Genomic DNA, 12,609 nt, shown 5'->3' with positions numbered 1-12,609 from the left:
TGTGCTAAACTTGTGTGGAAGATATAGAAATATTTAAGATGGGAGGTCAGGCACAGTGGCTGACGCCTGTAATCCTAGCACTTTGGGAGGCTGAGGCAGGTGGATCACAAGGTTAGGAGTTCAAGACCAGCCTGGCCAACATAGTGAAAGCCCGTTTCTACTAAAAATACAAAAAAATTAGCTGGGCGTGGTGGCAGGCTCCTGTAATCCCAGCTATTTGGGAGGCTAAGGCAGGGAGAATCGCTTGAACTTGGGATGGGGGTTGCAGTAAGCCAAGATTGCACCACTGCACTCTAGCCAGGCAAGTGTGAGGCTTCATCTCAAAAAAAAAAAAACAAAAAAGAAAGAAGTATTTAAGATGGGGCTGGGCACAGTGGCTCACGCCTGTAATCCCAACACTTTGGGAGGCCAAGGCAGGCGGATCACTTGAAGTCAGGGGTTCAAGACCAGCCTGGCCAATATGGCAAAACCCCTTTTTCACAAAAAACATACACACAAATTAGCTGGGCGTGGTGGTATGTGCCTATAATGTCAGCTACTCTGGAGGCTGAGGCATGAGAATTGCTGTTGAACCTGGGAGGCAGAGGTTGCAGTCAGCCTAGATGGTGCCACTACACTCCAGCCTGTGCAATAGAGCAAGACTCTGCCTCAAAAAAAAAAAAAAAAAAAATTAAGATGGGCCAAGATTGGTGGCTCACACCTGTAATCCCAGCACTTTGGGAGGCCGAGGCAGGCAGATCACTTGAGGCCAGAAGTTCGAGACCATCCTGGCCAACATGGTGAAACTTATCTCTACTAAAAATACAAAAAATGAGCCAGGCATGGTGGCGCATGCCTGTAATCCCAGCTACTCGGGAGGCTGAGGCACAAGAATCGCTTGAACTCGGGAGGCAGAGGTTGCAGAGAGCTGAGACAGCGCCACTGCACTCCAGCCTGGGTGACAGAGCAAGACTCTGTCTCAAAAAACAACACAAAAAGAAATATTTAAATGAAATGTTTCCCTCCCCCATTAAAAAACGATGTCACAGTCTAGAAGGGAAGATAAAAAGTGTCCGTTGCCACAAAGCAAAATGCCCCTGAGGATTGTTTTCAACTAGAAGGATAACTCTGACAATGGGTTGAACATTAAATATGACAGATTTAATGGGATCTTAAGCAGTCATTGAACAATGCAGATTACCTATGTATATGGGGAAAGTGGTAGAAAAACTTTATTAGCTTGAAGCTGCAATCTAAAAAAAAAAAACCCCAAATATTGTATATACTTTAGGTACAATCCTGTGAAAAGTACCTATTACCTAGGTGATAAGCCAATATGAGAGGGAGAAAATGTTTCCAATTTTAAGTGTTAGAGCTAGAAGCTCAAGATCATCTTATGGTGTGCTTTTCATCTGTATTCCTCAGGCAGCCTTTGGAGTTCCAAGTAGGTAGACACCTTGGCTGGCCCACTGGGTAACCACCAACCTTTTTTTTCCAAAGTAAAAAATAGTTTACTTTTTCTGGGTATAAAATATGTGCTCATTGTTAAAAAGAAAAATCAGGCAATTCAAATAAGCATAGAAAGTGTGAAAATCACCCTCTCTCTTACCTTCAAGAAATAACCACTGTTTATATATTAGCGTACATCTTTTATATATTGGGTATATAGTTGTACTTATGAGATATCAACTATTTTAAAATCTTTTTTTCATTGAATAGATTGTAGGTATCTTTCCATGCCTATTAATGTAGCCTTACTTAATACTCTAGCCTTCCCATTCTATTCCATTATATGGAAATACTCTAATCTATTTAGTCCATTCCCTACTGATGGGTATTTAGGCTGCTTTAAATTTTTTTTTTTTTTTTTTTATGCTGTGATGGACATTTATGCATACGAATAGATGTGTCTCCTTTTCTTCTTTCTCCCTTTCTGTCTTGGCTTTCTGACTCTCTCACTGTATTACTTCAGATACTGCCAAATTGCCCTCTAGAAAGTTTGTACCAATCCTACTCCCCTACAGTGCTGGCAAGTATTTTCCAAGTCCCAGCTGCCACAGATACTTTGGTTGATGGAGCATGAAGGGTGCTGGCGGAGGGGCACAGACATGGAATTAAGCAAAGCCTAGTCCTAGCTGGGCATGGTGGCAGGTGCTGATAGTCCCAGCTATTCAGGAGGCTGAAGCAAGAGGATCACTTGAGCTTGGCAGGTCGAGGCTACAGTGAGCCATGATCGCACAACTGCACTTCCAGCTTGGGTGACAGAGCAAGGCTTTGTCTCAAAAAAAAAAAGAAAGAAAGAAAGAAAGATGAGTTTTCCATTTGGGGAGATACTGACTAGATGACACTTGAGGTTCTGCTGGTCAGTTAGTAGGATGACAGGGATTACGTTTCCTGACTGACTCCTAGCCCAGGGCTCACTGTGACCCATACCATACAGAGTACTTCCTTTGCTTCTCCTTCCTTGGCAATTCATAAAGGGTTCAGTGGGCGAGACTCCCAAATGTCAACCTGAATTAATTTCTATTTTAGAGTGTATTATATATCTTAACATACTTTCATATGTATTTACATGAAAACCACCAACCATCTTGAAGGTTGTTGTCCTCATTTTACGGCTAAGAAAATGAATGGAGACACTCCTTAAGTGGACTGTCCCAGTTCCTACCCAAGACTACAGGTAACCCCTTGGTCCCAAGCCCTAAGACCTCCCTGCCAAAGAAATGTCTAGAATGAAGCCTCAGTCACCATAAAAAAGTGTGTTCCTTTAGTCTATGTGCTGCGAGAACCCAAAGTCGCCCTGACTGTTTCTGTTCCCCAATCTCAGGTGCCATCCAAGTGCCTTGTCTGTTCTTCTGGAGCTTCAATGGACTTCTACTGGTGGTTGACACAACAGGAAAACCTAACTTCATCTCTCGCTACCGAATTCAGATCGGCAAGAATGAACCTGTAAGTATTATTGCAACTTCTCCTTGTCAAAGCACAGAAAGCAAGAGCTAAAGCCACACTCAGAATTTTCACCACTGGCCCAGGAGAGACCTGGCCAGTGTGAGCCAAGTTATTAGCAACAAGGCTCCCCCAGGTTAGAAGGTTAAAGAGAGGAAATAATTTGCCCACAATCTCAGAGTCACTCAGCTAGTAGCCAGTCAAGACCAATGTTCTGGTCTCCTGATTCCTGGCCCAGGATCTGGACCTGCCTGTGGTGCTCCATGGGACTGTAGTCAGCCTGGCACTGAGAAGGCAGGCAACTCCACTTTACCCACAGGAATGGAGACAGCAATGCTGGATGCTAGAATATGGGTAACAGCTGTTGTTGTGAGAGAGGGAGACAGCTGCAAAAACAATGGATAACCCCACTATAATATGTGGATAGTATGGATTCTGAATGTGTGGGCGGTGGCTGTCTTTTAAACAAGTCCTCCTTCCTAAATACTCAATTCCACCAATAGTGCAAGGCACCAGGGTAAATCCATAAGTGAGGCCCAGACCCTGCTTACAAGGCACTCCGACTTGCACAGTGCCAGGAAGTGGGTCCCACTGTTCCCTGAGTCTGGCTCGCCTTTTCTTACACAATAAGGAAGAAGTTGATTCTGAAACTCAGGTTCTTTCCCCAACTCCACCCAAACCACATCCTGGCTTCTTTCCCAGACAAGACAATCATCTTTTAGTAATCTGCCCAGGTGTCTGGGTGAACCACCTCAGCTCTCAGGTCCTTCTGTCCCAGCCCAGCTCTCCAGAAAGGCAAACAGTGCTCTTGACCCACTCCTTTGAAATGGGCACCTTCCTGAACTGGAGCTGTTGGCCTGGCTTACCATCCCCTTCGCTTGGGACAACAGCTGCCAGCCAGGCTCGGGGGCTTCCTCCAGGCCCAGCTTGGCAGGACATGAATCAGAGCCTAAAGTGTCAAACCCTATGCTTGGTCCTCAAGAACCCTTCATCTGTCAACCATGGCTGTTGTAGCACCATTGACTAATGCTCACATCTTCAACTGAGGCCAAGAACCTTCACTATTCAGATGAGGAAACAGGTGTTACATGGGTAAACTATGATTCAAACTCAGGCTTTTTGACTTCAGGGCTCACATTCTTAATCAGCTCTCCAGAATATTACCTGCCGCCTGTACGACCTTATAGTCTACACAACGACTACAGAGCTACATTGGAAGATCTCACTGCATTCTGCGGAAGCTGAGGTTCAGAAATGTCCAGTGACTAGTTCAAGATCAGATTGCTACTAGGAAACAGAGCCAGGGCTCATCCCATCTGACACCAAGTCCAGTGCTCCTGTACCACGTGCACCCTCAGGTGGGCACAGAAGTAGGAAAGAACCTCACGAGGCCATTTAATCTTTGGCTGTTTCCAGGAAGGACTGGGCCCTGAACCAAGACATCAGAAACAGATCCTCAAGTGGGAGCTGAATGCTACCTGGTGTTCCTATGATCCATCCCTGCTCTGTTTACTCTCCCACTGCCTGAATGGCTACTTCACACCTCTCTAACACCTCCTCCCCTAACCGCTGGCAGAGGGAAGGCCATGCTTCCCATTTCACTAAGAAAATTTAAGGCTGGGCGTGGTGGTTCATGCCTGTAATCCCAGCACTTTGGGAGACTGAGGTGGGCAAATCACTTGAGCTCCGGAGTTCAAGACTAGCCTGGGCAACATGGCAAAATCCTGCCTCTGCTAAAAATACAAAAATTAGCTGGGCGTGGTGGCACATGCCTGGAGAAGAATCGCTTGAACCTGGGAGGCACAGGTTGCAGTGAGCCGAGATTGCACCACTGCACTCCAGCCTGAGTGACACAGCAAGACTCTGTCTCAAAAAAAAAGAAAAGAAAAAGAAAAAGAAAATTTAAGCAGGCTGGGGCACGGTGACTCAGGCTTGTGATCTCAGCACTTTGGGAGGCTGAGACAGAAGGATTGCTTGATGCCAGGAGTTCAAGACCAGTCTGGGCAACATAGTGAGATCCCTGTCTCTACAAAAAAAATTTTATTTTAATTAGCCGGGCACAGTGGTGTGTGTCTGTAGTCTCGGCTAGTCAGGAGGCCGAGGCAGGAGGATCACTTGAACCCAGGAGTTCAAGGCTGAAGTGAGCCATGATTGTGCCACTGCACTCCAAGCCTTGGAGACAGAGGGAGACACTGTCTCTAGGAAAAAAAAAAAAAAAACCAAAGCAAGTAGAAGAGTTTTATAGATGCACACCACATTGGCCAGCGATCAGCACCTGCACCCACATGCTCTTCCTGCCCACCTCACACCACAGGTGAACTCTCCTTGCTCCTGTCTGTGGGTGATTCCTCCCCTATCTGTGTACTACATCCAGGAAATGGCTGCAGTAATTCTCTCTTTGCTTTCTTGTATCTTCTTTTCCTTCTCTTTCTCTCATTATTCCTCTCTAGATTATTACAAACATGCAGTAATTGTTTTCCACCTAAAAAAAAAAAAAAAACCCCACCAAGTGTGTGCTCACTACTGTAATCCCAGACTTTGGGAGGCTGAGCCAGAAGAATTGCTTGAGCCCAGGAGTTTGAGATCAGCCTGGGTGACAGAGTGAGAGCCTGACTCAAAAAGAAAAATAAATAATAAAACAGGCCAGGTGTGGTGGCTCACACCTGTAATCCCAGAATTTGGGAGTCTGAGGCAGGAGAATCACTTGCGCCTAGGAGTTTGAGACCAGCCCAAGCGACAGAACGAGATCCCATCTCCACAAAAAAAATTTTAACTAGGCAAGCGAGGTGGAATGCGCCTGTAGTCCCAGCTACTTGGGAAGCTGAGGCGGGAGGACTGCTTGAGCCCAGGAGGTTGAGGTTACAGTGAGCTATGATCATACCACTACACTCTAACCTGGGTGACAGAGCAAGACACTGACTTGAAAAGGAAAAAAACAGGCCAGGTGGAGTGGTTCACACCTGTAATCCTACCACTTTGTAAGGCCGAGGCAGGAGGAATGCCTAAGCTCAGGTGTTTGAGACCAGTCTGGGCAACATGACGAAACACCCCACCCAACAATGTCTCTACAAAAAATACAAAAATTAGCTGGGTGTGACAGTGCACGCCTGTAGTCCTAGCTACTTGGGAGGCTGAGGTGGGAGGATTGCTTGAGCGTAGGAGGTTGAGGCTGCAGTGAGCTGTAGTTAGGTGTAATGGCGTCACCTAATATGTCCTCTCACAACAGGCTGGTGAGACCTGGCCTCGTGATGGGATGGAAGTAAACAAAGAGTGCACTCCAGCCTGGGTGACAGAGTGAGACCCTGTCTCACAAAAAACAGACATACACACACACACATGCACACACAAACCAGAGTAACAGAAAAAAACAACCCTTAACTAGCAAAGTTCTTTGAAAGAGTTATCTATATAGTTTCCAATTCCTCTCTGTCCACTCTTACTTGGGTTTTGTTGTTTGTTTTTTTTGAGACAGTCTCCCTCTGTCACCCAGGCTGGAATGCAGTGGCACTGCAGTCTTGGCTCACTGTAAACTCTACTTCCTGGGTTCAAGCAATTCTTCTGCCTCAGCCTTCCAAGTAGCTGGGATTACAGGCATGTACCACCACGCCTGGGTAATTTTTGTATTTTCAGTAGAGATGGGGTTTCACCATGTTTGCCAGGCTGGTCTCGAACTCCTGACCTTAGGTGATCCACTAGCCTCAGACTCCCAAAGTGCTGGGATAAAAGGCGTGAGCCACCACGCCCAGCCATCTGTCTACTCTTTTCACCAACATTTTGTAATTATGAAAAACGTTAAAAATACATACAGAAAGTTGAAAAATAATGTAAGAATTATGCATTTACATATCACTTAGATTCACCAATTTTAAACATTTTATTTTTGCTTTATATATAAAAATATAAATATATATGCATCTATAAATTTTTCCTATTACAAAGTTAAGTTTGAGACATCATAAAACTTGACCCCTAAATCCTTCAGCCTGCATCTCTCCTAATCACAAAAGCATTGTCTCATTTTCTTTACAAACCTCCGAATCAGGTGTCACACCTAGAAAAAGGCTCTACCAACATTTCTTTTGGCAAGTTCACCAATGATATGGTTTCATTAGAGCAGCAGAGACATTTCCACAGCTGCTGACTCCCTCAGCTTTGAAATATTTTTTTCACTTGGCTTCCAGTACAATGTGCTTTCTAGGTACCCCTTTAATTTTTTTTTTTTTAAGAGACAGTCTCACTCTGTTGCCCAGGTGGAGTGCAATGGCACGATCTTGGCTCACTGCAACCTCTGTCTCCCGGGTTCAAGCGATTCTCCTGCCTCAGCCTCCCAAGTAGCTGGGATTACAGGCACCTGCCACCATGCCCAGCTAATTATTTGTATTTTTAGTAGAGACAGGGTTTCACCAAGTTCCCCAGGCTGATCTTGAACTCCTGACCTCAGGTGATCCATCCACCTTGGCCTCACAAACTGCTGGGATTACAGGCATGAGCCACCACACCCGGCTCCCCGTCACATCTGATTGTTCACTTCTTCACTGTCGCTTTCCTGATTCCTTCTCTTCTCTCCAACCTCTTTGTGTTGAATGTTCCATGGGTTCTCGCCTTGGTCTTCTTCTCTGTATTCATTCTCCCAGTTATCTCTTCAGTGCCATGACTTTAAATACCATCCATGGGCCGACAGCACACACATTTATCTCTCTAGCCCAGAACTCTCTACTGAATTCCAACCTGAAATATCCAACTCCCTCCTTGACATCTCCACATGGATACTAATAGAAATTGCCAATTCATGATGTCCAAAAGAGCATTTCTGATTGTCCTGCCAAAGCCTTTACTTACTACCCATAGCTTCCCCAATCTGAGGGGATGGCAATTCCAATCCTCTAGTTGCTCAGGCCAAAAACTTTGGAGTCATTCTTGACTACTCTCTTTCCTTCATACTCCACATCCAATCTATCCGGGAACCCTATTAACTCTATTTCCGAAACAAATTCAGAATCCAATCACTTCTTACCACTTCTCGTCACTTCCATCACTATTACCCTTGTCCAATTCACCATCATCTCTTGTCTGTATTATTGCTTTGTTTTTTTTTTTTGAGATGAAGTCTCACTCTGTCACCCAGGCTGAACTGCAATGGAGCAATCTTGACTCACTGCAACCTCTGCCTGCTGGGTTCAAGTGATTCTCCTGCCTCAGCCTCCTGAGTAGCTGGGATTACAGGCGCATGCTACCATGCCCAGCTAATTTTTGTATTTTTAGTAGAGACAGGGTTTCACCATATTGGTTACGCTGGTCTCAAACTCCTGACCTCGTGATCTGCCTGCCTCAGCCTCCCAAAGTGCTGGGATTACAAAGTGAGCCACAGTGCCCGGCCTGCCTTTTTTGCCCTTTTTTTTTTTTTTTTTTTTTTTTTGAGACGGAGTCTCGCTCTGTCGCCCAGGCAGGAGTGCAGTGGCCGGATCTCAGCTCACTGCAAGCTCCGCCTCCCGGGTTTACGCCATTCTCCTGCCTCAGCCTCCCGAGTAGCTGGGACTACAGGCGCCTGCCACCTCGCCCGGCTAGTTTTTTGTATATTTTTAGTAGACACGGGGTTTCACCGTGTTAGCCAGCATGGTCTCGATCTCCTGACCTCGTGATCCGCCCGTCTCGGCCTGCCACAGTGCTGGGATTACAGGCTTGAGCCACTGCGCCCGGCGCCTTTTTTTTTTTTTTTTTTTTGAGACGGAGTCTTGGTCTGTCACCGAGGCTGGAGTGCAGTGGCACAATCTCGGTGGCTCACTACAACCTCCGCCTCCCGGGTTCAAGTGATTCTCCTGCCTCAGCCTCCCAAGTAGCTGGGACTACAAGCACATGTCACCATGCCCAGCTAAATTTTTGTATTTTTAGTAGAGATGAGGTTTCACCGTGTTAGCCAGGATGGTCTCAATTTCCTGACCTCATGATCTGCCCACCTTGGCTTCCCAAAGTGTTGGGATTACAGGCGTAAGCCACAGCGTCTGGCCTTTTTTTTTTTTTTCAAGAGATTGGGTCTCACCCTCTCATGCAGGCTGGAGTGCCTTAAACTCCTGGACTCACATGATCCTTCCACCCCAGCCTCCTGAATAGCTGGGACGACAGGTGCACACCACCACACCCAGCTTTTTAAAAAAAATTTGATGGGGTTTTGTTATGTTGCCAAGGCTGCTCTCAAATTCCTGGCCTCAAGTGATCCTCCCACCTCCACCTCCCAAAGTGCTGGGATTACAGGTGTGAGCCACCATGCCTAGCCTGATATATATGTTTTTATATTTGTTGTGTTTAGTCTACCTTTCTCACTGGAATATAAATTCCATGGGGGCAGGAATCTTTGTTTTGCTCATTGCTTTATTTTCAACACCCAGAACACTGAGTGCTACATAGTGGATGCTCAATAAATATCAGTTAAATAAATAAATGAATAGACAGATGTGATTCCCCACCTCTTGGTCAAGGTTTCCAGAAGGTGTAATGGCCTCACCTAACATGTCCTCTCACAACAGGCTGGCGAGACCTGGTCTCACAAGGGGATGGAAGTAAACAAAGAGTGAATTCTGAAATCAGTTAATGCATGCAGTGCCTGGAATTCCAGGCTGGAGGAAGAGGCAGGCCTCAAGCTGGGGACCGTTCTGAGCCCCTGTCTCGCTTTGGGGCAGAAATCCCTCCAGCTCACAGAGGGTGCTTGGAGAAATCCTTTCTAACCAAACAAGTTCATCAGGATCCAGGAACTTTCTATGGTCACAGGACTGTTCCCTGGAGCCCCAGAGATCTAACAAAAGGAAGAGTCAAAGAGTTGCTGATTCTGGGGGAAAATACTGGATGTAGTATTGAGGCCAAATGGAGTTTGGACACTTGGGGCCAGCTCTGTACAGTGGACCGTGGTGGAAATGTTTGGGCAGGCCCCCATCTTCACAGCGTCACTGTGAAAACCAGGAAGTTGGTCAAGAAGCTGAATAAGCAGCTCCTTGGCTTACCTGCTGCTTTGCTCTGGGCCTACTGCAGTGAGGCTGGACCATGTGAGGAGGCAGATGACCTTGATCTCTGCATCCAATCATGGACAAGGTTCTCTGACAAAGAGGGGCTAAATGGCTGAAATGGGGTGTCAGTCAGAAAGTCACAGCCTTCTCCAAGCACCATGGAGGCTACCCAAGTTACCTGTAAATACATGGGGCCTGGCCAGAGAAATGGGGAGGGCAGTGGTGATAATGTGCAGAACCAGGCAGGAGGCAGGTTCCAGCACAGACTGAAGGCTGCTGAAGTTTCCAAGGACAGGGGTATTACTCACCTGCCTAGCAGCCAGGGCCTTATTCTGCAACGTTTCCAGGCCCGGAGCTGGGTTGCAGTCAGGAGCTGCTGGCTGTGTCCCAACATCTCTCCCAGAATCCAACCGGAGTGAGGGCCTCCTGTAAGTAGGTCACGGTGGAGCCTACTTCTCACACTCTTGTCCATCTCCTCCCTTCCCTTGGGCAGGTGGATCCTGTGAAACTGCGCCAGTCTATCCGCACAGTTCTTTTCAACCAGTGCATGGTATCTTTCCCTATGGTGGTCTTCCTCTATCCCTTCCTCAAATGGTGGGGAGACCCCTGCCGCCGTGAGCTACCCACCTTCCACTGGTTCCTCCTGGAGCTGGCCATCTTCACGCTGATCGAGGAAGTCTTGTTCTACTATTCACACCGGTGAGCAGTCCCTGCCTGAGGCACAGCTGGCTCCTCACCCTGTCTAGGGCTCACTGATCAACAGGGAAACTAAGGCCAGGTGCAGTGACTCACGCTTGTAATCCTGGTACTTTGGGAGGCTGAGTTGGGCGGATCACTTGAGCCCAGGAGTTTGAGACTAGCCTGGGGAATGTCAGGAGACCGTCTCTACAAAAAAATTTTTAAAAATTAGCCAGGCATGGTGGTGTGTACTTGTAGTCCTGGCTACTCGGGAGATTGAGGTGGGAGGATCACATGAGCCCGGGAGGTCAAGGCTGTAGTGAGCTGTGATCACACCATTGCACTCCAGCCTGGGCGAAAAAGCAAGACCTTGTCTCAAAGAAAAAAAAAAATAAAAGGAAACAGGCTTCTGAATTGAGTGTAGGCCAATAAAATACTTCCTGGCCTCAAGTCTCCCATTAAACGGTTAACAGGAAGACTAACAGTTGTCTCATAACTGACAACTTGGGACAAGTGAGGAATGAATGTCCAGAAGAGAAAAGGCCTCTCCGATTGTGTGGGGGCCAGGGCGTTTCCCATCCATTTCCTTATTCAGTCCTTTCTGGGGAGCATCCCATTTTATAGCAAATACAACTGGGGTAGAGGGGCAAAGCAACCCACTCCCAAACTATGCAGTATAAGGGCTGGGGTTGAAATTTGAAGCAGGTCTGGGTGTTTTTAGCTTTGCTCCATGGATGTAACCCCTAGTTCCTATTTTTGGCTTCTCATATACTGGTTGGGGAAGGAGAAAGAGGAATCAGCAGGTTATTAACTATTAACTATTTCCCCAGGCTTCTTCACCACCCAACATTCTACAAGAAAATCCACAAGAAACACCATGAGTGGACAGCTCCCATTGGCGTGATCTCTCTCTATGCCCATCCTATAGAGCATGTGGTGAGTAGAGCTCTACTCTCCCCATAGCAAAGGGCAGACGGCCCTAACCACCTTCCTGAAGCTCTCCTGCAGAGAACTTAGACCACACTGGCCCTTTTACTTCCCATTTAAAAATAGCTACCATTGGCCGGGCACAGTGGCTCAAGCGTGTAATCCCAGCACTGTGGGAGGCTGAGACGGGCGGGTCACGAGGTCAGGAGATCGAGACCATCCTGGCTAACACGGTGAAACCCCGTGTCTACTAAAAAAATACAAAAATCTAGCCGGGCGAGGTGGCGGGGCACCTGTAGTCCCAGCTACTGGGGAGGCTGAGGCAGGAGAATGGCGTAAACCCTGGAGGCGGAGCTTGAAGTGAGCTGAGATCTGGCCACTGCACTCCAGTCCGGGCGACAGAGCGAGATTCCGTCTCCAAAAAAAAAAAAAATAGTTACCATTTATTGTCAGCCTTCCATATGCCAGGCTATGTTAAGTGCCTAACACAGTTGTCTCATTTAATCATCCCAACAACCTCTTTTTTTTTTCTTTTTGAGACAGGGTCTTGCTCTGTCACCCAGGTTGGAGTGCAATGGTGTGATCATAGCTCACTGCAGCCTCCAACTCCTGGGCGCATGTGATCCTCTAGCTTCAGTCTTCCAAATAGCTGAGACCACAGGTGTACACCACCACACCTGGCTTTTTTTTTTTTTTTAGATAGAGTCTCACTGTGTCTTCCAGGCTGGAGTGCAATGGCATGATCTCGGCTCACTGCAACACCCCGCCTCCTGGGTTCAAGCAATTCTGTCTCAGCCTGCCGAGTAGCTGGGATTACAGGTGTGTGCCACCACGCCTGGCTAATTTTTGTATTTTTAGTAGAGACAGGGTTTCACCACATTGGTCAGGCTGGTCTTAAACTCCTGACCTCATGATCCACCCGCCTTGGCCTCCCAAAATTCTGGGATTATAGGAGTGAGCCACTGCGCCCAGTCACATCTGGCTAATTTTTAAATTTTTTGTAGAGTCGGGATCCTGCTATTTTGCCCAGGCTGGCTGGAACCTCTGGCCTCAAGCAATCCTCCCACCTCTGCCTCCCAAATTG

General features: G+C 47.1%; 1 protein-coding gene across 1 annotated transcript in view; it reads left to right on the top strand.

Moving 5' to 3' along the window:
- Positions 1-12,609, top strand: part of FAXDC2 (fatty acid hydroxylase domain containing 2) — a 32,820-nt gene that overhangs the window by 17,026 nt on the left and 3,185 nt on the right. Inside the window, exons 5-7 of the mRNA XM_033180699.1 lie at positions 2,807-2,928; positions 10,414-10,619; positions 11,429-11,534. Coding sequence (XP_033036590.1) covers positions 2,807-2,928; positions 10,414-10,619; positions 11,429-11,534 — 434 coding nt within the window. The remainder of the gene's footprint in view (positions 1-2,806; positions 2,929-10,413; positions 10,620-11,428; positions 11,535-12,609) is intronic.

The sequence above is a fragment of the Trachypithecus francoisi genome, unplaced genomic scaffold, assembly GCF_009764315.1.
Source record: "Trachypithecus francoisi isolate TF-2019V2 unplaced genomic scaffold, Tfra_2.0 Lachesis_group2, whole genome shotgun sequence".
Classification (NCBI taxonomy): Eukaryota; Metazoa; Chordata; class Mammalia; order Primates; family Cercopithecidae; genus Trachypithecus; species Trachypithecus francoisi.
The sequence above is the reverse complement of the archived record's forward strand: the minus strand, read 5'-3'. Positions and strand labels throughout refer to the sequence as shown.